The sequence below is a fragment of the Macrotis lagotis genome, chromosome X (genome assembly GCF_037893015.1).
Source record: "Macrotis lagotis isolate mMagLag1 chromosome X, bilby.v1.9.chrom.fasta, whole genome shotgun sequence".
In the NCBI taxonomy this organism is placed as follows: domain Eukaryota; kingdom Metazoa; phylum Chordata; class Mammalia; order Peramelemorphia; family Peramelidae; genus Macrotis; species Macrotis lagotis.
This window is the reverse complement of record NC_133666.1, coordinates 289,517,531-289,545,019: the sequence shown is the minus strand read 5'-3', so window position 1 is coordinate 289,545,019 and position 27,489 is coordinate 289,517,531. Positions and strand designations below refer to the sequence as shown.

Sequence of the window (27,489 nt, the reverse complement as noted above, 5' to 3'; positions counted from 1 at the left end):
GATTATTTGGAGATGAAATGGAGCTTGGAGATCATGTGCTCTTATTATGTTGCTTGTTGTTGTCATTTTCAGTCATGTCGACTCTTCGTTACCCCATTTGGGGTAGTCTCAGAAGCAAAACACTAAGATTAAAGAGGAATGGAAAAGGCTTCTTGCAGAAGGTGGGACCTTAACTGAGACTTGAAGGAAACCTGAGAAGCTAGGAGGTAGAGTTGAAGAGGGAAAGCATTTGAGGCACAGGGGACGGACGGCCAGTGACATCACTTAGAGGGGGGAAATAAGTGGAAGATGTAAAAAAAGAGCAGGGAGAAATTTTAGGCAGAGAGATCAAAAGGTTCTTATAATAAACCAGGTGTGTGGTGATAAGCATATGGATTGGGGTATTTGGTAGTATCAGAGAAGAGAAGGTTTTTGTATATAAAAGATGTTTTGAGAAGGAATGGCAGGACTTGGCCACTGAGCTGAATAATGGGAATGGGGAAGGGGTTAAAACTGAGGCGTCCAGGAGAACACCTAGTTTTTGATCCTGGGCAACTGAGGATTTCAGGGTAACTGAGAGGAGAGTTGTACCCTTGATAACAATAGGGAAATTAGGAAGAGGAGGATTTAGGGAAGGGTTGGGGAATCTTTTTTTCTGCCAAGATCATTGGGATATTTATAACATACGTGAGCCAAACAAAATTATCAACTTAAAAATCTTAAACCTAAAAAGCTCTTAGATTTATTGAGTTTTGTGTCCAGCTTGCAGTTGCCTTGGCAGCAGTGATCAAATGATCTCTCAGGCCTTATGTAGCTAACTGACTTGAGATTCCCCTGTCCCTGATTTTAGAGGAAAAGACAATTGAGTTCGTGTGTATGTGTGATTTTTTTTAATTAAAAATATTTTATCTCCCCCCATTACATATAAAAACAATTTTTAGCATTTGTTGTTTTCTGTTTGTTTTGGGTAAAATTTTGCATTTTAGATTCTATATTTTCCTTCCTCCCCCAATCTGTGAGATATAAGTTAATCTGATAAATGTTAAACATATGCAATCATATGAAACATTTTCAATTAGTCATTCTGTGCAAGAAGATGAAAGAAAAGAAAGAAGAAAAGGAAGGGAAAAAAGTGAAAAATTGTATATTTCGGTCTATATTGAGACATCAGTTCTTTCTCTGGATATGTATAGCATTTCTCTGGATATGGATAACATTTTTCATCATGGATCCTTTGGTATTGCCTTGGCTCATTGTATTGCTGAGAACAGTTGTCATTTACAGTTTTCCCACATACAATACTGCTATTGCTTGTGAACAATGTTCTTTTGATTTTGTTCACTTTGCTTTGTATCAGTTCAGTTTCCAGGTTTCTCTGAAGTTATCCTGCTTGTTATTTCTTATAGAACAATAATATTCCATCACAATTATATACCACACTTGTTCATTCATCCATTCCTCAAATGATGACCATCCCCTCAATTTTTTATTCATGGCTACCACAAAAAGGTGCTATATTTTTTGTATGTCCTTTTCCCTTTTAAAAAGACCTCTTGGGGGGGGGGGAGCTAGGTGGCGTAGTGGATAAAGCACCGGCCTTGGAGTCAGGAGTACCTGGGTTCAAATCCATTCTCAGACATTTAATAATTACCTCGCTGTGCGGCCTTGGGCAAGCCACCTAACCCCATTTGCCTTGCAAAAAAACCCCCCAAAAACCTAAAAAGATCTCTTTGTGAATATAGACCCAGCAAGGGGTCTTGGTCTGGATGAAAGGGTATGTCCTTTGGGCATAATTCCAAATTGCTCTTCAGAATGGTTTTTATCAGTTCAGAGCTCCACCAATTTAGTGTCCCATTTCTTCCCTATCCCCTCCAACACTCGCCAATGAGTTGAGTTTGGGATATGTTGAGTTTAAAGATGTCTATGGGACATTCAGTTCAAAATGTCTAATGTCTTTCTAGTGTGATTGTAGAATTACTAATAGCAATGTTTAGAAATAATAGAGAAGGGAGGAGAGAAGACCTGGAGAACCTTTGTCATCAATGTACCAAAAGCTTATAATTCTGGGTGACTTTAAAACTAGAGTAGGCTCAGATTAACAGACGTGGCAAAGAGTCCTTGGGAGGAATGGAATTGGAGATAGCAACAGCAATGGTCAGCTACCACTGAAGGTTGTATATTTCATGAACTTCTCATCACAAATACAGTCTTCTGTGGGCCTAAATGCAACAAAACTTCCTGGATGATGCACCGTCTTGGCAAACATTGGCATCTAATAGATGTAAGGAGAAAAAACAGACAGGATGTGAGAGGTATGACAAAGTGGTACAGTATACATTGATCATCTTCTCCAAGCTAAATATTCACATTCAACCAAAGTGTTGGCCCCAAGGCAAAATGAATACTAGAAGAATTAATGTCAAGAGATTAGAGTGTCTTTCTGAGCTGGAAGTTTTTGAGTGGAGAGAAAACTGAGCCAACATATAGATGGCAATAATAGAGCAGAAAAGGAGTGGGCAGCTTCCAGAGATCTGGTGTACAGCACTGCATTTGCCCATCTGGGAGAGAATACAAACATCAAGACTTAGTTTGATGAAAATGATGGAGAAATACAGAGCTGCTAAATGAGAAATGAGAACTCCACAGGACTTACTAGCAGGAGAGTTCATCCATTTCTAAATAGGCAGCATTTAATTCCAACCAAAGTAAAGTACAAAAGAAGTTTAGAGAGATGCAGGACAGGATTTACCAGCAGGATAGTTCATTCATTTCTAAGAAGGCAGTATTTAATTCCATGAAAAGTAAAGCACAGGGGTGGCTAGGTGGCACTGTGGATAAAGCACTGGCCCTGGAGTCAGGAGTACCTGGGTTCAAATCCAGTCTCAGACACTTAGTAATTACCTAGCTGTGTGGCCTTGGGCAAGCCACTTAACCCCATTTGCCTTGCAAAAACCTAAAAAAAAAAAAGTACAAGCTTAGAGAGATGCAGGATTCTTGGCCCAGTAAGAAGGCAGATAAAATTTAGTTTTGTGCAGACAGTAACAAACCAAAATGCTTTTGTGATGCTCCAAAGGCTATTTATGGCCAGACCTATGGTGCAACTCAACTACTCAGTGTTGATGGATCCACGTTAACAGTAGGGACATGATCCTAGAGAGATGGGCTGAACCCTTCCCATAGTGTTCTTAACAGACCATTATCAATGAATGCAGAAGCCTTTAACCATTTGTCTCAAGTTGAAATCAATCTGTTCCTAATTGAGGTTCCAACTGAAGAAGAGGTTTTAAATGCCATTAGACTCCTTTCAAATGGCAAAGAATCTTGTACTGATTCTGTTCCAGCTGAGATCTACAAGGTAAGGGATCCATTGTTCATCCAAGGTGACTGAAATTTTCAAGGTTATATGGCATGAAGAGGTTATCCCCCAAGAATTCAAGGATGCTTCCATTGTCCATCTCTACAAAGGTAAAGGGAATAGATTGTCCTGTGACAATCACAGGGATATTTCTCTTTTAGTAATTGCTGGGAAGATTCTTGCCAGAGTCATCCTCAGCAGGCTGTTCCTTCACCTGGAAGGTGGTCACCTTCCTTAAGAGCCAGTGTGACTTAAGAAAGGGTCGAAGGTCAATATGGTGTTTGCTGTCCAACAACTCCAGGAAAAATGCCAGGAACAGAACAGAGAGATCTGTATACAACATTTGTAGATCTGACCAAGGCTTTTTGTGAGTCATAAGGTCTTAAGAAAATTGTGTCAGAATTTGGTTACCTGGAGAATTTCATCAGTGTTGACAGTATACTCACCTAGGTTCTGGATAGAGGACAATATTCTCGAGATTTCCTGGTCCCCAATGGAGTGAAACAAGGATGTGTCCTTACTTCCATGCTTTTTAGCAGGATATTTTCAGCCACGTTATCAAATACCTTCACTGAGGATAACATGGCCTCAAGGTCAGTTACACCACACTGATGGCAAATTCTTCAACTTGAAAAGGTTACAAGACCAAAGTGGAGGGAGTGTTGGTGCATGATCTTCTGTGTGCAGATAATTGTGCACTCAATGCAACTTCAGAAGCTGAGATGCAACAAAGTATGGATCATTCTCTGCTGCCTGTGCTAATTTTGGTCTAACAACATCAAGAAAACATAGGTGCTCCATCAGCCAGCGCAACGCCATCTATATATGGAATCACTGGTGAAAACAAATAGTTTTAAGTATTGTGGACAAGTTCACTTACCTTAGCAGAGTCCTCTCCAGGGAGGTAAACATTGACAATGAGGTTGACACACTCATTGCCAGAGCTAGCTCTGGATTTGGGAGGCTCTGAAAGAAAGTGTGGGAGAGAAAAGGTATTAGGCTGACTACCAAACTGAAGGTCTGCAGAGCTGTTGTTCTGACCTCATTGCTATATGCCTGTGAAACCTAGACAGTCTACCCAGCGCCATGTCAAGAAAACTGAATCACTTTCATTTAAATTCTTAGGAAGATTCTGAAGATCACCTGGCAGAAGAAGATGCCAGACACTGAGGTCCTTTCTCAAGCTAAACTACCTAGCATTCCAACATTACTACAGAGAGTGCAACAACAATGGGCTGGACATGTCAGAATGCCAGAAGTACACTTGCCAAAAAATCTATTTTATGGAGAACTCATACAGGGCAAGAATTCACTTTGGTCTGCAGAGCTGTTGTGCTGATCTCATTGCTATATGCCTGTGAAACCTAGACAGTCTACCCAGCGCCATGTCAAGAAAACTGAATCACTTTCATTTAAATTCTTAGGAAGATTCTGAAGATCACCTGGCAGAAGAAGATACCAGACACTGAGGTCCTTTCACAAGCTAAACTACCTAGCATTCCAACATTACTACAGAGAGTGCAACAATGATGGGATAGACATGTCAGAATGCCAGAAGTACACTTGTCAAAAAATCTATTTTATGGAGAACTCATAGAGGGCAAGAATTCACCAGAAGTGATAATGGGACACCCTGAAAGGTCTCTCTTAAGAACTTCAGAATTGATTGTACAGCATAGGAGACACTGGCACAGGACCACCCAGCATAGCGTGTGCTCTCATTAGTGAAGGTGCTATACTCTGAGGAATGCAGAATTGAAGCAGCAAAAAGGAAATGTGACAAACATAAGATTAGAGTACCCACCCCAGGTGTTCATACGGACTATTTGTGTCCTACCTGTGGTAGAGCATTCTGAGCTCATATTGGTCTGATTAGTCAGTTAGACACCGTGTAATCTGTCTCAAACGTAATGTCATTTTGGTCTTCTTCAATAATGAAGGTCAAGAACCAATGCCTATATACACAAGTGACTTCCTGTGACTGGAAGGTACTTCCCTTTTTTTTTTTTTTGGCAAGGCAATGAGGTTAAGTGGCTTGCCCAAGGCCACACAGCTAGGTTAATTATTAAGTGTCTGAGGCTGGATTTGAACTTGGGTACTCCTGACTCCAGGGCCAGTGCTCTATCCACTGTGCCACCTAGCTGCCTCAAGGGACTTCTTTTTTACCTCTGCTTCTTAAGAATCTGTATTTTCCTTCCTTGCCATAGTTCAGGTACTTGCTTCCTCCATGAAGTCTTTCTGAAAATTCCAGTCATGCTTAATTCCAGAACCTCTTAAAATTGCTTTGTACTTTTAGTTATTTATGTGTGTACATGTTGCATGCTCCTTGAGGTCAGGAACTGGGTTTTTTTGTTTTTGTTTTTTGCTAGGCAATGGGAGTGGGGGGGTGCTAAATAACTTGCCCAAGGTCACATAGCTAGGTAAATTATTAAGTGTCTGAGGCTGGGTTTGAATTCAGGTCCTCCTGACTCCAGGGCTGGTGCTCTATCCCTGCTTCATCAAGAATTGTTTAAGTATTATAATATCATTTATGCCTTGAACCCTGTAGGTACAACAAACATTAGATGTTTGTTGAATTGAACTGAATTATCTTTTATTTGGATGAAGGCATAAATGGCATACTTGTCAAATGGAGCTGAAACTGAGAAGGGGATGGGTCCTTCCCTTCTTGCACTTGCCCTGATTTCCTTGCATTTAGAAATATTCATAACTTTAAAGTTGAAAGAGGTCATCTAACTTAACTCCTCATCCCCATCTCATTTTGTATCACATTGTTTCTTTGACATAAAAAGAACCTTTTTTTTTGGTTGGGAAAATTTAAAAGTTATTTATCTAATAAGGCCAGGGATCCATGACTGGTACAGTCTTCTCAAGCAGAGATGTGTTGTTGTTTTTAACTTGCAATTGCATAATCTATTTTTATCAAAATACAGTTTTTCCAGAATACTTGCCTCCCCAGAAAAAAAGATGCTGATAGATAATACTGGTCTGTCCTAGGGATCTTTAAAACTGAAATAGACATAAATCTGATTGGCTGGTTTGCATTCATTTAACAAATATGTATTCAGTACTTATCTCAAGTCATCATGCTATATGGAGTGGGTTTCAAGGAGAAAGGGAGAAAGGAAATGGTAGTAAAAACGAAGCATATGGTCTCCACCCTCCTGAAGTTTATGGTCATGTAGGGGAAAGAAGACTATACCACAAATAACCATAACAGAGACAGTTTATGATATATACTATGTACAGAGGATGTAAAAACAAAGAGTTATCAATTTTGAGGGGAGGGATCACTTTTATCTTAGTGGAATGGGGAAGATTTATTAAGAAGGTAGAACTTTGGGGTGGCTAGGTGGCGCAGTGGATAAAGCACCGGCCTTGGAGTCAGGAGTACCTGGGTTCAAATCTGGTCTCGGGGTCTCAGACACTTAATAATTACCTAGCTGTGTGGCCTTGGGCAAGCCACTTAACCCCATTTGCCTTGCAAAAAAAAAACCTTAAAAAAAAAAGGTAGAGAACCTTTAAAGAAAGGTGAGATACAGATAGGTGGACATAAATGATATCATTTCAGGAGTGTGCTGATATATGTATAAGAATTGACTCCAGGAGGGAAAAAAAAGGTCTATGATAATACTTTTAAATTCAATCTGCATTATTATTTTCTCAATCATTTTCTTAAGTCCAGACATTCTACAAAAAACATCATACCCTGATTTTGTGACATGTTAATTTCTTAAATATAAAGACTTAACATTGAAAATTTAGTAAATGTCCCTTGGAAGCAGGAATAGATTCCAGCTCACCCCTGTCAGGGAACAGCATAAATCTTTTAGGGTTGAAAATGGATATGATGTGATCTTTAAGAGGTCCTTCCTGTGATCTTTATATTCATCTTATCAGTTTTATTCCTGTTTTCTCCTTGGATTATTGAAAATGAAATTCATCAAAGAGCCAGACTCTGTTGTAGGGGCAGTTTCAGGGGATTCATGAATTTGAGTGAAGAAATAAAAACTTAAAATCTTTATTTAACCTCTATTCAATCAAAAACAATAATCTGAGGCTTCAGACAACTGCCACAGAGGCTGATTCTCCCGTAATGTTAAGAACTTAAGCTTTATTGTGAAGATGAACAATAATTTTAAATTTTGGTAAATAGGACCCTAGAATTTATTCAGGATCAAATGCAATAGATACTGTGTAATTGAACTTTAAAAATAAGGGTATCGTGGGGCGGCTAGGTGGCGTAGTGGATAAAGCACTGGCCTTGGAGTCAGGAGTACCTGGGTTCAAATCTGGTCTCAGACACTTAATAATTGCCTAGCCGTGAGGCCTTGGGCAAGCCACTTAACCCCATTTGCCTTGCAAATAAAAACAAAAAAAAAGTATCTCATTTTTAAAAATATAAGATGTTTTTTATTTTGTTTGGCAAGGGGAGATATAGTTTAAAACAAAACCAACCAAAACTTTGGCCCCATTCCCAGGTTCTGACAAAGTAGCATTAATTAAATCTTTATGAACAGACTATCTCATGAACAATTTTATCAGATCATCTTGTCTTAAACACAACCCACTTAATTATATTTATGATTCATTATTTTATTTTCTCTCTTTGAGAACTCAATTCTCCATTGCCATCGTTGTACCTTTAGTGCATTAACAAGGGAGAATCAGACTGGTAGCTGTTAAATGAAATTAAGTTGCCTATAGGGATATATTGCTTATTTATTATAGAGTGAGCTGAAGTTTAACTGTCTTCTGGAACATTTATAATCATCATATGAAAAGATAATCTCTAACATGATAGCTGTAAGGTAAAAGGTGATATATAAAAAAATGTTAGTAGCAATCTTATTCCAAAAATATGAAATGTTTCTCAGAAGACAATACTGTCACCAAGTGGTGGAAGGTGGTATAAGTCATTGGTTTACCTCCTGTTAGATTGATTAATCCACTCTAGCAAACTTGCTTGGCTCTGTAACCCTGAATGCATACCACATGGAAGCTGCAACATCTCTAAGGCTTGTTATGGAATTGGGCATACTAACATAATCCAAGATGGATACTAATTAACAAATTGTTATAGGATGTGTGCAAATAAACCACCTTGTTTAGCTGGAATGCATGAAAATCATTCTTCTCTTCAAGCCTTTGTGGATCAGTTCTTTACCTAGAGATGAATAAGGAATATTTAATTGGTTGCTAGCATCCAAGTGAGAAAATTGGTTTTTTATGTATATTTTCATCACTTATGAGCCATCTGAGTTTCCTGTCTCTGTGCTTCTGGAAAGCAAATCACTGTTAGGACTGCACTTATATGCAAATCGTTGTTAGAACCTCCTCCCCCAAAACATATAATCTACTAATTCCTCCCCCCAAACTTCAGAAAAGTGTAAATTATACAAATGAGCTAGACATCCAGTTTCTCATTTGAATCAATGGCAAGCACAAGAGTCATTATTCTGGAAACCTTTGCTTTGAAGAGAAAAGACAAAGATTTTTATATGATTTATGTATTCTGTTAAAAAATCTTTTGTCTCTGATAATGTAAAAGATTTTATCTTTGGCTGTTCATTTTAATGCTTGGTATGATGAAATTACTTCTTGTATAGTCAAAGCAAATAAGGTTTGCGACTAAAGGGATAGAAGGCAATAGCAAAATTAATGCACTAATTGTTTCCTTCCTTTCCTCTAGGTCTTCTGGAATCATTGAAAGGGAAAGTAGACAAGAAAGACAGAAATAAATCAAATTTTGTTGATAAACTCTGGGTCTCATACTTTGCATAATAATTGATACCATGGGATTGTCTTAAGCACTCAATGTACAATCTTTTCCCCAAAGCAGCAAACACAAAATACCTGCCAGATCCCATCTGCCTAATCTGTACCTTAATGAAAGTAAATTCTTGGATTTTTTTTTGATATACACCTTATTTAATTTGAAGTTGTTTATTTTTCCTGGGCATTTTTGATCTGTTGTGCTTTTTTTTGGTATATCTGAGATGTTTATTGTAAATATTTGTATATATTGTTAAGGAGAGATTCTATAATGCCATGACTTATTTGCAAGTCATAAAAACAAAAAAGCTTTACTTTTCAATAAAGTGTAAAGTCTCTATACCTTAATTTTAAAATCTCCACCAGATAAAATTAGCTTGACTTAGAATAGAAAATAGAAAAAAGAACAAAATAGAGCTATTCAGGATAAATTGGGTGTGGTCTCAAAGGAAAGAACAAGAGTAGTATGAAGTATAAAATGAATAATTTTGATTACATTAAATTAAAAAATTTTCTCCAAATAAACCAAATATAGCAAGACCAAAAGAAAGCAGGAGTGATTTATAGACAGATTCTTAGATAATGGTCTTATATATCAAATATATGAAGAACTTTTCAAATCCATAAGAATGTGAGTTATTCCCCAATTGATAAATGATCAAAGGATATTCTAGTGAAGAAATCAAAACAATTTGTAGTCACATGAAAAAAAAAATCACTGGTTAGAGGATTGCCAGTTAAAACCTTGAGAAATAATCATTTTCCACATATCAGATTGATTAAAATGAAGGGAAATGACAAATGTTGGAGAAGTGGGAAAATTAAGACATGAACTGTGAACTGATCCAACCATTTTGGAGAGCAATCTGGAATTATGCCCAAAGAGTTTTTAAGCTGTCTATATCCTTTAAGCCATCAATACCACTACTAGGTCTGTTTCCCAAGATAATTAGGGGGAAAACGTGGCAAAGACCTGGAAATTACAGGATACCATCATTTGGGGAACAGTTGGACAGGATGTGTGGTATATGATTGTGATGGAATACAACTGTGCTTATAAGAAATGAGCTTTATGATTTTTGAAAAATATGGATAGATTTGTATGAAATAATGAAGACTGAAATGAACAGCACCAAGAGAACGTTGTTTATAGTAACTACTTTAAAAAGTGGCAGATAGGTGGCACAGTGGATAGAACATTGGCCATGGAATCAGGAGGACCTGAGTTCAAATGTGACCTCAGACAATTACCTAGTTGTATGACCTTGGGCAAGTCACTTAACCCCATTGCCTTGCAAAAAACAAAAAAACCCCAATACTTTAAAAATAACTTTGAAGGGGCAGCTGGGTGGCACAGCAAGCAGAGCACTGACCCTGAAGTCAGAGGATCTGAGTTTAAATCTGGCCTCAGACACTTAATTACCTAGATGTATGACCTTGGGCAAGTCACTTAACCCATTGTCCACCAAAGCACTCCCCCAAAACATTTTGGGTAAAAGTTGGTCATTTTGATTATTACAAATCAAATTCATGACAAAGGGTATATGAAGATGCTAGCTACATCCAGAGAAAGATCTGATAAATTGAAGTATTTTTAAATGGCTTTACATATAAATGAACATAATCTGTTGGCATGTATAGACATACATGTTTGTGTCTAATGGTAGCTCTTTCTCTAGTCTAGGTGGGAAGGGAAAAAAAGGGACAAAAAGAAAGGTAGTTATATGGTAACTTTATTATATACATAAAAGGAATAGAAAATAGTACATAATTTGCAGTTTCATTAACAATTTTTCTGTTATGGAAATTCTTTTATTCTTAAATTCAGAATAAAATAAAAATTTCCAATAAATTATGTAAGAACCAGGGAAAGGAATGAAGCCATTGACCAGATGTCTGGTCCAACTGGGCATTGAAAGGGAGGACACCATTTCTCTAAAGCAGGTAAGTTATTTCAGAATTGCCTGAAAAGGTATCAAAGTAGGGGTAGGTAAGTGGCACAGTGGATAGAGCACCAGCCCTGGAGTCAGGAGTACCTGAGTTCAAATCTGGCCTCAGACACTTAATTACCTAGCTGTGTGGCCTTGGGCAAGCCACTTAACCCCATTGCCTTGCAAAAACCTAAAAATCCCCCAACAAAACAAAGGTATCAAAGTAAATTGATCTATATCATCCCTTTGGATTCCAATATTATTCTATAATCTATTTTGAGGAATGGTGCAGTTAAAAAACTTATATTTTAAGTCAGAGGACTTGAATTCAAATTCCAGTTCTGCCCTTTTTATAACATTGAGCAAGTCATAGCCTCTGTCCCTCAGTCTCCTCATTTTAAATATGAGATGATTGGACTAGATAACCTCTATGGTCCTTTCTAGTTCTTTATTTACAACTATATTATTTAAGATTCCCAAATTCACAACTATTCTACTGTTTAACACTGGCATTATTTAGTTCAGAAATAGTCTCTAGGAATTGAATTGCCAGCAGTGAAGTTTCAATTTGCCATGCAGCAGGTTGCTCAAGAGAATTAATTCTTGCCATAACATAACAAGCATGGGTAATTTTTTGGTTTCATCCACTGGCATGAAGTGTAGTCTGTCTGGGAAGCATTAGTTGATTTGCAATATGATGGCTACAAGTCAGAATGATGTTTTGATTGCAAATAAAATAGAAATTTCAAATGAAATGTCCTTAATCCCATTATACTTCAAATGTGGGAAAGGAGAACACTGTTCAGAAACAAAGAGTAAGAATTGGCATTGATGGCTCAGTTTGGGTTCTCAAATTGGACCTCTGACAAACACAATGAGAACCCAGGCAAATTCTCACCTGCTTCATGCAACTCTCTAAAACTTACCTATTAAATCATACATAAAGTGTAGTCTGCTTTGATATAGGGGATCCTTACATTTGAATGTTAGTACTCAAAAAAATCAAAGATCTTTGAACAACTTAATAAAAATAAACAGCAATGATTTATGATGCATCATGATGTAAAATGACATAAGAAAAATGTCTTAATGATGTAATGTATGGCAAGGTATTGTATAGTATGATTTGGAATGGGACAATATAGTACATTACAATACAATACAAGACACTACAATGCAATATAGAAAAGTACATCTGAGACCAAATTTGAACTCAGGTCTTTCTGACTCCAACTGCCCATTTTCCAGGCTTTGCCAGGATGCTAATGAAAAACACTTGAGAATCAGGAGATGTGATATTTAGTGAGAGGAATAAGGGCCAAGGTCACTAGTTCATTGGCGTATTGATATATTGATTTGTTCAATATCACAACGCTGTCATTTGAACCTGTTTTCTAAATACAGTGCTATTTCAGTTACTATTCCATATTCTTGCAAAAAAAATTATGAAAATTGCATCAGAATTGCTAATTATTGTTCATGGAAATTAATGGAGGCAGAGCCAAAGTGGAGGGGCAGGAAGCAACGGGGCTGAACTCTAGGCCACAAACTATTCCAAAAGATTGACAAAATGCTCCAGACTAAATCTTGAAAAATCCAGAAAAAAACTGGGTCATGGGGAGACAGTCAGATAGACTTTGGAAACTGTGGGAGCAGCCTGCAGGTTCTCCAGTGACAAAGGACAGCTGTGCTCCAGGGCAAAAAGAGGTTCCAAACCCAAACCCAGAGGTTCCTGGCATCAGAGCTACACTGCAACACAGACAGGTATGAACTGGCAGCTTTTATAACCCACTACCCAATGAGCTGATGGAGAAAAGGACCTGCAAGGGCAGCAGTCATCCTGGATAGGGAGGTCCTGAGTTGTGTGTAGAGAAGAAAAGTTCAGGAGCTGGTTGCAGTAATAGTGAGACTCAGACTCTAAGCCAGGAGCAGGGTTTCATTTCCAGCACCTACTCCATCTTACAAAGGAATATTTGAGATCAAAGAGTTTATAATTCTGTCTTTGAGTTTCCAGTCACTCGAGAGGGGTAGAGTCCAACAGCAGTCTGTTCTTGCAGACCCAAACTGGGATCAAGAATTTGCAGAGCTTTGGTACATTGAAAGTTTACAGGTTCTCCATTTTGATCCTGAAAACTTAGAAAAACACAACATGGATACCACAAGAAAGCAGTGATAGGACTAGCTCAGATCTTCCATCTAGAAGTATAGCCAAGCCCAACCTTAATTCTGAAGTCAAGAAGTAAGCTGGAAGAGTTGAAATTAGTATTTTGGTGATTCCCTTTGTTTTTTGGTGTCATCTATTGACTGGACTGAAGCAACTGTCAGAAATTCTAAAACTGAGAAAAAAATCTCGATAAAAATTTTAACATTACCTCCAAAATATTCAAAAGTAATTACTTATAGAAAAACAAAGCTTTGGGGTGGCTAGGTGGCACAATGGATAGAGCACTGGCCCTGGAGTCAGGAGTCCCTGAGTTGAAATCTGAACACAGACAATAATTACCTAGCTGTGTGGCCTTGGGCAAGCTCCTTTAACCCCATTGCCTTGCAAAAAACACAAACTAAAAAAACAAAAAAATAAAAAAAAAGCTTCAGCACAAATTCCACTAGCATTCCTAGAAGAGATGAGGCAAGTTAAATAAGTTTAAAAATGTTTTTATAAATGAAATGAGAGCATTTGAGGGGCAAAAGAATGGGGAAAAAAATGAGCTATAAAAGAAATGGAAAAAAGAATTAACAGTTTGACACAAGTGGTACAAAACCTTGCCCAAGAAACAGATGCCCTGAAAATTAGAACGAACCAGAATGAACCAAGTAGAAGCCAATGACTTCATAAGACAAGAAATTATTTTTAAAAAGTCAAAAAGCTTTTTTTAAAAAAAACCTTAATTTTTTTTTTAAAAAAAGGAAAATAAGCCTTATAGTAAAAATAGATGATCTGGTAAACAAATCAAGGAGAAAAAAGTTTTAAAAAGTATTGGATTATTTGAACACCATGAGTAAAATAAGAACCTAAATATAATATTTCAAGACATCTTAAAACTTCCCAGATCTCCTAAAATCTGAGGGCAAAGTGGAAAAAGAAACCACCTCTCACTTCCTAAAAGAAACCTCAAAATGAAAACTTCCAGGAACATAACTGCTCAAATACAGAACTTCTATGCCTAAGTAAAAAAAAAATACAAGCAACAGAAAGAATTCAAGTATTCAGGAGCTACAGGATCCCACAGAATTTGACAGCCACTGCTATATAGGGGCTGAGAGTTGGGAATGTATTCTAGAAGGAAAAGCCAATAATTTACCCAGCAAGAGTGAAGGTAATCTTTGGTGGGGGGGGGGGGGGGGGAATGGACCTTAATGAAATAGAAGACTTACTTCCTGATGAAAAGAATAGAGCTACAGAGAAACTCTAGTTCAAATATGGGAGGGGAGAAACAAAAAAAGGTTAACATGAACAATGATAAAGGAGTAAACAAGCCTCATTCAAAGATGGGGAAATGCTACATGTATCTACTCTGAACTCTATCATTGTCAGGGTTTATATAGGAAGTCTAATTAGACAATGTCTAGGAATGGTTCTTGTTATATTTTGATCTTAAGAATGGAAAGGGAAGCAAAGAGAAATAATACATTGAGGGAAATGGAGGAGTTAAAGGAAGGATAGGAAAAATTATCTCACTTTTGTGAGCACAGGAAGAAAACTATATAAATACAAGTAGACAACAATACAAATAAAGGGGTGTGAAGGGGGAGTAGCTGACCCTACTCTGAATTGTTTTCATTTGAGCTGATCAAAAAATACAAACACACAGAGTTGGGTATAGAAATACATTTTGGAGACGCTGTGCTGGGCGCAGCGGGCCGAGCCAGGCAGTCGTCCACCATGGGAGACAAGAAGGACAAGAAGCCCTTCGTGCAGAAGTGCACCCAGTGCCACACGGTGAAGGGCGGCAAGCACAAGCCCGGCCCCAACCTGCTCGGGCTCTTTGGCCACAGGCCAGGCCAGGCCAGGCCAGGCTTCTCCTACACCGACGCCAACAAGAACAAAGGGGTCACCACCTGGGCAGAGGACACCTTGATGGAGTACCTGGAAAACCCCAAGAAGTACATCCCTGGCACCAAGATGATCTTCGCAGGCATCAAGAAGAAGGGTGAGAGGGCCAACTCGATAGCCTACCTGAAGAAGGCCATCAACGAGTAACGCGTGCCCACCACCTTATTTTCAGAAGCAGCCCACGAGACTTCTTTCCTTTTTGTACGTGTACCATAACGACCCTATTTAAATTGGTTTCATCAACCTGAGCATTTCGATCATGAATGGCTGTTCTAATAGAGAAATTATATAGATTAGGTAAGCTTGGGTTTAGATAAGAAATGATCCCTTCTCTCTGTTTCGGTCTTAAGTCCAGTCACAACCAAGCTGTCACACTTGAATGTTTATTTTAAAAGATTTAGGTAACTTTTTTTTTTAAAGTAAGGGCTATGTGCCCGTGCCCCACATCTTAGAAAAGTTTTAATTAAATCTGGCTTCTTTCACCAAACTATGGGGAAAGCCTATTTAATAATTTCATGACTTTTACCTGTTATGGGTTTTTGGGGGTGGGAGAATTGTTCTTGGGGGAGTTATGCCTCAGCCTGTCCTATTGAATCCATCTTAACTTCCCAAACTTTGTGCATAAGCAACTTAATTACAATGATTTCATTAAATACTGCCTTTAACTTGTTGAAAGGCATTTCAGTGTATTGTCTAAGGACTTAAGTAAAGGTCATCCCATCACTGCAGGAGTTCAGTTGGAGATAGGATCTCCTGACTTGCTAAGTACCTGTTTTGAAGACCGGTTGAATTGAAAGATCACAGACGTGTTCTTAGTATGTGAATAGCAGTGGTATATTCACTTGGTGAGTCCAGTTTAGGGATGTACCATTAGTACTACATCTGTAGCCATACTTAAAACTTAATGCACTTGGGAGGATTCAGTTGTATGGAGATGTGCCATTACTGCATCCATGGTCACCCCCAAAACTTGATTCAGCAATTAAACATTTGAATATACAAAAAGAAAAAAAAAGAAATACACTTCCATTCAGCAGGAAAACAGGAGGGGGAGAGGGAAGGTAAAGGGAGGCATTAGTCCTAAGCAAAAAACTCAAACGAAAGTGATGCAAAAATATTGATGGTTCTTTTGGATGTAGAAAGAATTTGAATCCATGGGGGGTACCCACAAATGGAGAACTGGCTAAATAATAATGTAATATTATTATGCTGATCCTGTATCAGCATATAACCAAAAGGATTCCAGAGAAATAGTGATAAAATATTCTACTTACCTTTTAAGGAGAAGAGAATCAGAATGAAGAATGAAATGCTTTGTGGAAAGTTGTTTTGATTAACTATGTTAGTAATTTTTTAAACTTGTGTTTTCAATGTGAGTGGGAGAGGAAAGGATGATTAGAACAGGAGGGTGAGAAATTGGATCTTGGCTGATTATAACAAAATATTTTTTAAAAAGTGAATAAGATTAAAGTTTTTAAATTATGAAAAAATTGACCTGACACATTTTCTTTAAATATTATTTTTCAACAATCTTCAAACCTTGAGTTCCAAATTCTCCTCCACTCAAGAAGACAGCTATCAACCATAAGCCAAACTATGTATTGGTCCCATTTTTTTTTTTAAAGCAAGAAATTTGCACTTAAAGAATTTACCAGTTTTGTCTCTGGATGTGCTTGGTATCTTTTCAATCATGAGTCTCCTGGAACTGTCTGGATCAGATCAGAGTAGCCAAATCCTTCACAACTGATCATAACCATAACACTGCTGTCACTGTGCACAATTATCTCTCTTGGCTCTGTCAGGAGCCTCTGAAATCACTGTCACTTCCCAAAGCACAACAGTATTCCACATAACCATGACACAGCTTGTTCAATCATTTCCCAATAGATGAGCATGACTCAATTTCCAACTTCTTGCTACCATAAAGAGATGCTATAAGCATCCTAAGTACATACAGGTCTTTCTCATTTCCCTTTGATCTCTTTGGAATACAGAACCAGTGGAATTGCTGGATCAAGGGACATGCACGGTTGTATAGCCCCTTGAGCATAGTTCCTAATTGTTCTCCAGGATGGTTGGAAGAGCTCTCTACTCCATCAATAGTTCATTAATGTACCTATATTTACTTATCCCCTCCAGCTTTTGCCATTTCTGACATGTGAGATAGTACTTTATAACTTGACAATATTAAGCTCATTTATTCCCTTCAACATATGCTGCACTTTATGTAGATACCACAGAAAGCAAACTCTCTGGTTTTATTAACTTTCTATTAAAAACTGATCATATAAATTTATTTTTATATATTATTTTATTTTAAATACGTAAAATAGTTGTGACAAAAATATTTTAGTGAATAAAGACCCTAGTGTAGAAATAGTTTGTAATGAGTTTTCCTCAAAACCACCTTGGAAGAAAAAGTACAAATATTTTTTCACCCCATTTTACAGATAAGGAAATAGGCTCTGAGAATGGAAAGGACCTGACTAGGGTCATAGTTTCCTAGCTGAGGTTCTGGATTCCAACCCATCTTCAAACTCCCAAGTCCAACACTCTTCCTGCTCTACCATGCTGCTTCTTCATAGAAAATTACTGAATCTGGAAATGCATTTTGTTTTCTTCTCCTCAGATTAAAAAAGAGACAATACTAAATACATAAGGAGTTACCACTGAATAGTTTTAAATTGAATTGGAAAGTTAGCATATCTTGAAAAAAAGTTATAAATCTTAAATTCATGCTACATGAAGGCAGCAAAACAACTGAAGCTGAATATTGCTAATTATAATTACTGAGAAGGGTTCCCAATACAATATGAAAATACCTTCCCCTGTGGGGTATACAGTTATTGAGTGTTATGTGTTTCACTTTCAATATGTTAGTTAATTTTGTTGAAATTTTTTTCCTTTGGAAAAATGGTGGCTCTCAGAGAGGATGAAGGGGGATAATGTAGGTGAAACAAAGGATACTAGTAAAAATGTATTCTTAAAATATAATATCTTAGTTTGTCCTTTGAACTTTTATATTTATTTTATACTTTTTTTCTAATTCTCATTCTCAAGTCCCACAGACATCCCAGTTCCCCTATGATAAATTCATGTAAACAGGTGCCTCTCTTATTAATATTATTATAAAATATAGAGAAATCCATTAAAAAGCATTTTGTTCAATTCAAATTAATCTTGGATGAATAGGCTGTCCTTTAAACATTTGATCACTGTAACAGGAAACTGAACATTTCAGAGGTGGTAATATTTACACTTCAAATTCTGGATTTTCCAAAGGTTCCTGTTTTGAAAAGTCAATGCTCACAATTTATTCATCAATGTTTATTACTACTTATACTCTCATGAACTTAAATCGATAACATTTAGAATAGCCACCTACTTGAAAACACAACTTTGTGGAAAAATAATATATCTATAGGGTACTCTGTCCTGCCACTTATTAATTGCCACTACTATAATTCTTGTGCTGTCCTTATAAAAGTCCCCAATAAGTTAACCGACAGTTGTGCACAAAGGAGAACAAGAACATAGCCTATCCTGAATGTGAGAAAGGAAATGGCTAGATATAATTAGTCAAAGTTCTGAATCACTAACATCCTCATCAGGGCAACAGTAATATTCTACAAAACATATCTGTCCATCTTCATTCTTAATCATATACTGTAAAGAGAGAAATCCTCGGTTATCTGTGCGAATAGACACCTTACAAGATAGGGCTAAAGCCTTTGTAGATGGTTTCAGCAATGAAATCTTGTATCTGCAGAAAAAAAGAAAAAACTATTTACTTAAACATGAAAAGATTGTTTTTTTTTACCTCCAGATAAAGAACTTTAAAAAATCTAATAAAACTGTAAATATTCCTAAGAAATGAATTACTTAATTGGTTAGCAAATATTTTCTCTTGGCTTCTTTTCCCTTCACCTCATCCACATATAGCTGCCAAACAACTAAACAGATTTTTTAAGATGGTGCTGTTAATTTTAGTCTTAAAAAAAGTTAATTACATTTTTTGTTACAAATCAAAGTAGTTTCTACTAAATAACTGCCCTTCCAAACTCTCTTCCCCAACACCACCTTAATTTTTTCTCTTTTACCATCACTACCAGTAATATAGAATATGGCAGGTTGTATATTAAAAACTGACCTGTTAGTTTGGGTCTGATTACAATGGAATGCTTCCATCAAATCAGAATCTTTGGGATAGTCAAGGTGTGAGCTTCCTGAATTTCCAAAAGTGGACAACCTAAAACACAAGATTATCAAATACAATAGGACTTTACAAAAGGAATTAAGTCTGGAGATTTCTTCACTGTTGCACTCTTAACACACATATGATGAAAACTTCCTTATCCCTGCACTGAAGAATATAATAAAGAGTTTGATAAATGGAAGATTGATAAATGGCAGGACCCCAAAACTAACCTCTCCATTCCCTTTTTCACCAAAAGTTTATATTTATTAATCACTTCCCTAAGGCTACTTGGCCATTATCTGTACCTCAACCAATCTATTCCCTAATCCTGAAGTACTTTATTTTAACGTTGAAGTTCTGCAGCTTGATGGTTCCCATATAAGCAATCAATAAACAAATACTCATTGAATTTTTCCTACTTAAGAACTGTAGAGAATATGGAATATGGGCAGCTAGGTGGTACAGTGGAGAGAGTTCCTGCTCTGAGTCAGTAGGACTTGAGTAAAAAATCTGAACATTTAGCACTTACTAGTTGTGTGACTTTGGGCTAAAGTAACTTAATCCCAACTGTTTTGTCATGAACAAAACAATGTTCAAAATGAATAAATAAGAGAATATGGAATAAACATCAAGCAGCTTAAAATCTATAAGATACAAAGATAAAGCACACTTTAGCAATTGGAGAATATATCATAAGATAGCAATTGTATGCATTCTTGCTTCATGAAAACAAGAGTATCATAGGAATTCAGAGAGAGAAGCAAATGAGGCTGTAGAAATTAGGGAAGGTTTCAGGAGATAATGAATTTGAAAAAGATAGGATAAAATCTGGAGAGGAGCAAGGGAAATTATTTTAGGGAAGGGGAATTTGAAAACTGTATCTCTCAAATGAGAGATTCTGAAGAAGATATTCCCTGCTAAGCTTCACAGCACGAGGAGGATAATCTCAGGAATTGTGCGGAGCGTTTTTTTTGCTTAAGGACTTGGAATTTCAGTTTCTGTGGAAGTATCACTATATTCTTCTTTAGCCTGGAACACCTTTGCCTAAGGTTATGAGAAGCTTTAACTGGCCTAAAGCAGATCTGAGAACTTGTTTTAATAGTTGACTTATTACTTTATAATGCTCATAACTGGAAAGGTAACATCAAATTATTTGGTTCTACTCTAAACCAATATTTTGAGGGAGTGTTAAATATGGATCTAAAAGTTTAAAGAGCAGGAATAGATAGTGTCATTTTGTACACTACTGTAAAAAATCACTTGATCTCTATGGCACCCCATCCCCATCCAGCCCCTTTTTCTGATCAATCATGTTTGACTGTTTGTGATCCTACTTTGGGTTTCTTGGCAAAGATACTAGACTGGTCTGTCATTTCTTTCTCGAGATCATTTGGCAGATGAGGCAAACAGGGTTAAGTGACTTGTCTGAAGTCACAGAATTAATTACTATCTGAGTCTAGAATTGAACTCAAGATATTCCTAACTTCAATGCTTTAATCTTTGAGCCACCTAGCAGCCCCTAGCATTTATGAAGTTGGTACTAAATTACTATATACTTTTTTTCTCCTTCATGCCATTTCCCTCAACTAAATTGTAAGTTTACTGATGAAAGATACCAGGTACATTATAAATTCTTCCTTGGAGCAGCTAGGTAGTGAAGTGGATAGAGCACTGGCCCTGGAGTCAGGAGGACCTGAGTTCAAATTCAGCCTCAGACACTTACTAATTGCTTAGCTGGGCAAGTGAATTGAGCAAGTCACTTAACCCCATTGCCTTGCAACCCTCCCCCAAAATGTATTCATTCTTCAAAGCATCTAGCAGAGCATTACATACATATTTGGTAGTCAGTAAACATTTGCTGAAAATCATATATACAAAGGACTGTAAATTTCTGTACAATATTCTAAAATGAAACAAAAGAAAGAAGAACATTATATAATACAAAAACATTTCTCTAGAGCAAGCAACCTTGATCTTCTGGGGATGCATGAATAGAACTATGTGATTAATTATATTTAGTGTTAATTTAACTACTATACCTGGTAGCAATCATTAATAAAACAAAGGCAGTGAATGAGTGACTACGTCCTATACTCCTGTGGCTTCATATGTGCTAGATAATTAGTTGGAGAAGTTCAATTAAAAATTCCTGGAAACTAAGAAGAAGCAAAAAAACTATGCAGAGATTATCAGAAACAAAATACTGATTTTTTTACCTGAAATAAGGTTTTACTGGTGACATGGTAATCTGTAGGACCTCACTGGTCATGTCTAATTCAGCAAATGCTTCACGTAGGCCTTCTGACTGAAGAATAATCTTATTAATAACATTTGTGCTGCAGAAATCAAAATCCAATGTATCTTCAGGCTCTTGGGTATTGATTTTACACACTGTCACTACTCCATCTTCTTCTAGGAAGAGTGTCAAAGGGTACCCATAACCCTGGTAACACATCCTAAGTGCAGTTGAAGTTCCTAGAGAAATATAAGCAATATAAGCACTCTTTGAGCTTACTTTTGTGGTTTTAAGTTCAACTTCTATTTAGATAAACAAAATTTATTAAAAAGTAGTATCTTGAAAAAGATGATCAATGTTGGAGGAGATGTGGAAGAACTGGGACACTAATGCACTGTTGGCAGAGTTGTGAACTAATCCAACCTTTCTGAGGAGCAACTTGTCCAAAGGGCAATAAAATTGTGCATACCCTTTGATCCAGCAATACCACTACTAGATCTGTGTCTCAAAAAGATCATTAAAAAGCAAAAGTAGAGTCAAATGTACAAAAACATTTATAGTAGTTTTTCCTGTAGTGGCAAAGAATTGTAAAATGAGGGCTCATCAATTGAGGAACAGCTGAACAGATTATGGTGTGATGAAGTTCTACTGTACTATAAGTGGGCTGTCTACAGAAAAGCCTGGAAAAACTTACATGAATTGATACTGATTGAAGCGAGCAGAACCAGGAGAATATTATATACATTAATAGCAACACTGTAATAGTTCAGTGATCAAGGACAATTCTAAAAAACTTGTGATGGAAAATGCCATCCACATCTAGGAAAAAACTATGGAGCCTGAATGCAGACCAAAACATACTATTTTTACTTTTTGAAACTTTTTTTCTTATTCTCATTTTTCCCTTTAAGTCTGATTCTTCTTTTACAACATGATTAATATGGAAATATATTAAAACATTATTATTTATATATAATCTATATCAAATTACTTGCTGTCATGGGGAGGTGCAAGGGAAGAAAGAAAGGTAGAAAAATGTGGAACTTAAAAGCTTACAACAAAAGATAAAATATACTAAGATAAAATAAACTATTCTTTCATGTAACTGAAAAATAAAACAGCATTCAAAAAAAGTATTCTTATTTATGTATCTAGTAACCAATTTTAGATGTATTTTTCTTTTTCTTTTTGCAGAAATACCATGATGTAGTGATAGGACACAGACCTTAAAGGAAGGAAGACTCAGATTCAAGTGCTACCTTTGCCTTATACCGATTTGTGAGTCACTTAACCTCTCAATATCTCTTAAGAATGTACCAATCTGCATTGGTAGGAGAAGCTCCTTACTGGGAGTTCTCTAAATTGATGCAATTATTTTTTATTACCAAAATTACTCTTGGGGCGTTGAGGTGGCACTGTGGGTAAAGCACCAGCCCTGGAGTCAGGAGGACCTGAATTCAAGTTCAGCCTCAGACACTTAGTAATTACCTAGTTGTGTGACTTTGGGCAAGTCACTTAACCCCACTGCCTTGTAAAAAAAAATAATGAAATTATTCTTAATATAGTTAACTCAACAAAAAAACCCAGAAATAGCAACAGTGACAAGAAAAAAAGTATTAAAAATTTCCAGGTCTATTTCTGAGATTACACTGTCTTAAAAGTGTAGGGACCAATACAGTAGTTTACAGAACAGTTGAAGGTTTGGTTCCATTTTATTTGAGTACACATGATTTACAAGCATATTGTGTTCTGATAAAGTAGCACCCAGAATTCACTGCATGCAATATAAGGAAGTCCTCAAACTTTATATAAAGGAGAAACTACTTTTCATCTTCCAAAAGCCTTATAATCACTATTCTACCCAAAAGGCCTGGCACAAAAGCTAGAGGGCCTAACATAATCAATCACTGAAGGGTAGTAATGCTGACAGTCTAAGCCACTAATGACTTTGTTAATAATATCTACTTAGGAAATGAGAAGTCCTTTGAGTTTGAAAATTCCTAGAAATGAATGGAAGCAGATAGGATGGGGGGCTTTAACACTGACTAGTCAATCACATCCAACTTTTTACTAGTTACTTTTGCTAATTGTACATTTGTAATACAATGGAATTTTCATTTAATTATAAAGTACCATGCCTAACCTACATGGCTGCTGTAATAAAAATGCTGAGTTGCTGTAAAGCTAAAAAATTCCCCTGCTAAGAATTCCAAGGGGCTAAAATAATTCCAAAGGATGTACTATGACATTTTCTCATTTCTTAAAAATTATAAGATCTAAGTGGAAGTTAATACTTTAAATTCCAGAGTGCAGGAAAATATATTAAATTATTAAAGGGTTGCTTTTTAAAAAACAACCATAAGCATCTTTACAACAACAGTATAGCTAGAATTCAGCTAATCAAATAACTTTCATAAGATTAAAAATCCTGACTATTTTCAAGTTTTTTGGTCATCTCTATTTTAATTCCTGTCCAATATATTTAAAAAATTATAATTACCTCTATAAATTTGAAAAGGTCATAAAAACACTTGATATTTTCCTAAAAAATATTCTAAAATTTCCAAAGCAACCACTGACTTTTGAGTAATGAATTCTCAAATTGAACATTGTAATTCTAAATATCATTCCTGAATTGATGAATTCCTGACAATGCCTTTAAACTGTTATATTATGTCAACAACAATGATATACCTGGCAATGGAGTTGAACCAAAAATAGTCAAGCAGTCTAACAGAACTGTCAAATTGATTCGAAATGTTACTGATTCTTCCTGAACAATAAACTCTTGAAATATTCCAGCCTGTAAAAAAAAGAGATGAAAATTTAGTCATTTATACTAATGAATTAAACTATTTTGCATATAGTTCCAAGAATTTCACTTTCCATGTATTTGAAAGGAGATCAGCTTGGTTCTACCACTTACTACCTAGGATATCTTCAGCAAGTCATCTAACCCTTCTGGCCAAAGTTTCCTCACCTGTAAAATTAAAGGTTTGCACTAGATGATCTCTAAACTTAACTCTGATTCTCCTTAATTTATTAGCTCCCTGTATCCTGGTAGGGGCAGCTAGTGTGATAGCACTGCATAGAACACTGGCTTTGGAGTCAGGAGTTCAAATCCAGCTTCAGACAGTTGAAACTTACTTAGCTATGTGACCTTGGGCAAATCGCTTAACTCTGACTGCCTCTCATCCAGAGTCTTCTTCATATTTAGTTACCGGACCCAGATGACTAGAAGAGAACGTGAGGCTGGTAACTTAGCTCCCCCTCACTCAAATCCAATTCATGTGCTTGTCACTGTCATCTTCTTCGAGAAGGAAGGACAAACATCATCATCATCATTCTAATACCCCCAAAACCATTGTATAAATTTAATTACTGGACTTCTGGTGGCGGGGGGACCTCCTCTCCTCTCCTCTCTTCTAGCTCACTGAAACAAAAATGGCCCAAACAAACCCCTAGAGGCATCTATTTTCTTTCTGCAGAGTCCCTACACAAAAGAGGTTGCTGAGGTTCTGCTATTTTATCTGTGACTCTTATCTGTAAAATAAATGGTTCTTTTCTGATTGCCAATATTCCACAAAAGCCGTCATAAGAAAAATTTATATAAATGAAAGATAATTATTGCTTTACCTAATGATTTAGATATTTCAAAATGTGTTACAATCAACAATACAGGAGAGGGAATGAACTTGGACAATCCATTCAGTTAATTTTAAATTTCAAATTGTGAATTCCTACAATACTGGTACTGGAAGGTATCTAAGAGATTACTTAGTCCAACACCCTCATTTTTGTAGGTCACAGATGAGGAGCCAGAAGGAAACTTGAAGGTCATCAAACCCAAATTCCTTATTTTAAAGATGAGTAAACCAAAGCCTAGAAAGATAAGATGACTTACTAGTAAGGGGCAGAGCCAGGACTCCAAGGTGGGCTCTTTCCTTAGTACTAATTTAATAATAGAATGCTATTGAAAAACATGCAGAATCAGTGGAATATATGGTCTCCTCCATACCTGAATGAATGCATTTGCTTGCAGACATTTTGCATTTTCCACTGTAACCTTGATTCCATTTGTTGTTGCAAAACAGGTTGCATGATCTTTGAAATGAATAGCTTTTAATATGTTTGAGAGATTCCTTACATTGTCAAGGCTGGCAATTAAAATATATTGATCATTCCCATCTTCAGCCTGGGTGGAAAGGGGCATTTTTTGTTTCACATCAGATTCCTTCCACTGGGTGTTCCTAATTTAAAACAGCAGTCTTCCTTGGCAACCTGTAACAATGATAAATGTGAGTTGTGACTCCAGGAAAAGAATTACTTGAACTGCATCCCCCAAAAATGAATTTTTAAAAAAGTCAATCTTAGCAAAATGTATTTTTCCAAGTACAATTATAGATCTCTCCCATCTTGCCCGTCTGAAGGAGAAATATTTGTGTAATTGAAACATTATTGGACTAGAAATTAAGAAGTCTGAATTCAAGTGAGTTCTGCCATTAAAGGCTTGTGAGGTTGAGAATCATGGTTCTGAGGATGGTTTCCTAAAAAGTGCCTTAACCTATTCTGAAGAGTTGTTCTAAGAATAAAATACTATATTTATTATATATGTGTTATTATAACATATTATAGATTATATTATAGATTACTTCATATTGTAGGACATTTTTACGATTCACATTCAAAATTGCAACCTAGATTTTGGGGACCAGAATAAGAAATCCTGCGGTGTAAACTCACTCTAGAGATAAAGATAGTTGGTTTGTAATTTATACTTGCAGTAGAATGCTACTTGGAACTTTGTATGCTTAGTCCTCTACCCAAAATACCTGTTGAAGGTATAAGTATTATTCAAAGGATTCAATGGGGTGGGGCATCCCCCCCTCCCCAAGGGAAGTGACTGGTCCCAAGCCCATACCTCAGCTGTTTCAGAGTCAGGAGTCCAGACAAGTTCTACGTATTCCGAATAAAAAGAACACACACAGAATTTAGAGTAGGAATATTTTTTTTTAGGTTTTTTTTTTTTTGGTAAGGCAAACGGGGTTAAGTGGCTTGCCCAAGGCCACACGGCTAGGTAGTTATTAAGTGTCTGAGACCAGATTTGAACCCAGATACTTCTGACTCCAAGGCCGGTGCTTTATCCACTGTGCCACCTAGCCGCCCAGGAATATTTTTTAGGTAAAATAGACGTATCTGGATGAGGCTGTGCGGATGAAGAACTGGAGCTTCCTAGTGAGAGCCCCAGGCAAGTCTCTTCCGTCTCCTGAAATGAGGATTCTAACAGCACCTACCTCCCGGAGGTATCATGAGGCTCAAAAGTGCTGTTTTTGAACTAATTTGAAAACTTAAAGCACGCTATAATGCCGCTTCTACTGTTACGTACAATAGGTCCAGAAGTTTGCCAGATACGAAGCGCGCCCACCAGGGACATGAACTCGGATCTTCTCTTCCCCCTGCAAAGGCCGGTGTTTACCTGCGCTACAGCATCGCAAAGCGCAGGGACTTTGGGAAAGGTAAATACGGACTTTGTTTCGGCCGCAGCTTCCGCGCCGCCTCTGCGGCCCGAGCCGAGCCGAGAAGACGCAGAACCCACCACGAGGGAACGCTGACAGCCCCGACTCCCCCGCCTCCGGCCTTTTTCCTTCAAGGCTCCTTCCTCCCTTTAGCTCGTATTTATTCTTCCAAGTGTCATTTCTAGCCGCGGCTCCTCCGAGGCGAGAGCGGCGTTGCCTTTGCAGCCCCGCTGCCTAACTAGCCCGCGCGTCAGAGGGGCCGGAACAAGCTTCCAGGCAGCCTCCGCGGCCACGGCCGCCCCAGCGTGGGGCAACCAGCTCCGGCTCCCCGCTTCCGGGGAAGCCCGGAAGTGTCGGCTTGGTCCGAAGGCGCCCGCTCAGATCTCACGACGGCACAGCGCGACGGCCGTAAAGCGAAGCCGCCGCACGCTCTCGTTACGGTCGG

At 37.3% G+C, this 27,489-nt stretch overlaps 2 protein-coding genes and 1 pseudogene across 5 annotated transcripts in view; 2 read left to right on the top strand and 1 right to left on the bottom strand.

The window, feature by feature from the left end:
• Positions 1-9,094, top strand: part of TTC23L (tetratricopeptide repeat domain 23 like) — a 65,496-nt gene extending 56,402 nt beyond the window's left edge. For all 4 annotated transcript variants that reach the window (XM_074200639.1, XM_074200640.1, XM_074200638.1 and 1 more), the window contains one exon: positions 9,027-9,094. In XM_074200639.1, coding sequence (XP_074056740.1) covers positions 9,027-9,075 — 49 coding nt within the window. In that variant the 3' untranslated portion in view covers positions 9,076-9,094. The remainder of the gene's footprint in view (positions 1-9,026) is intronic.
• A 5,829-nt stretch (positions 9,095-14,923) lies between these two features.
• On the top strand, positions 14,924-15,241 carry LOC141502930 (cytochrome c, somatic pseudogene; annotated as a pseudogene).
• Positions 15,242-17,386: 2,145 nt separating this feature from the next.
• On the bottom strand, positions 17,387-27,403 carry RAD1 (RAD1 checkpoint DNA exonuclease). The gene is made up of 6 exons (XM_074207925.1): positions 26,915-27,403; positions 25,547-25,809; positions 24,223-24,331; positions 21,509-21,767; positions 19,245-19,343; positions 17,387-18,857 (listed from the first exon to the last, which is right to left on the bottom strand). The coding sequence occupies exons 2-6, from the start codon at positions 25,739-25,741 to the stop codon at positions 18,674-18,676; spliced, it is 846 nt and encodes a 281-aa protein (XP_074064026.1). The 5' UTR covers positions 25,742-25,809; positions 26,915-27,403; the 3' UTR covers positions 17,387-18,673.
• Positions 27,404-27,489: the final 86 nt, after the last annotated feature.

What these genes read in the sequence shown, in the direction of transcription:
- RAD1 (XM_074207925.1), bottom strand. Translation starts at nt 25,741, where the DNA reads ATGCCCCTTTCCACCCAGGCTGAAGATGGGAATGATCAATATATTTTA. An exon ending in TGGTTCAACTCCATTGCCAG is followed by an intron (nt 21,768 to 24,222) that starts GTATATCATTGT and finishes ATATTTCTCTAG; the next exon opens with GAACTTCAACTGCACTTAGG. An exon ending in CCAGTAAAACCTTATTTCAG is followed by an intron (nt 19,344 to 21,508) that starts GTAAAAAAATCA and finishes CTTGTGTTTTAG; the next exon opens with GTTGTCCACTTTTGGAAATT.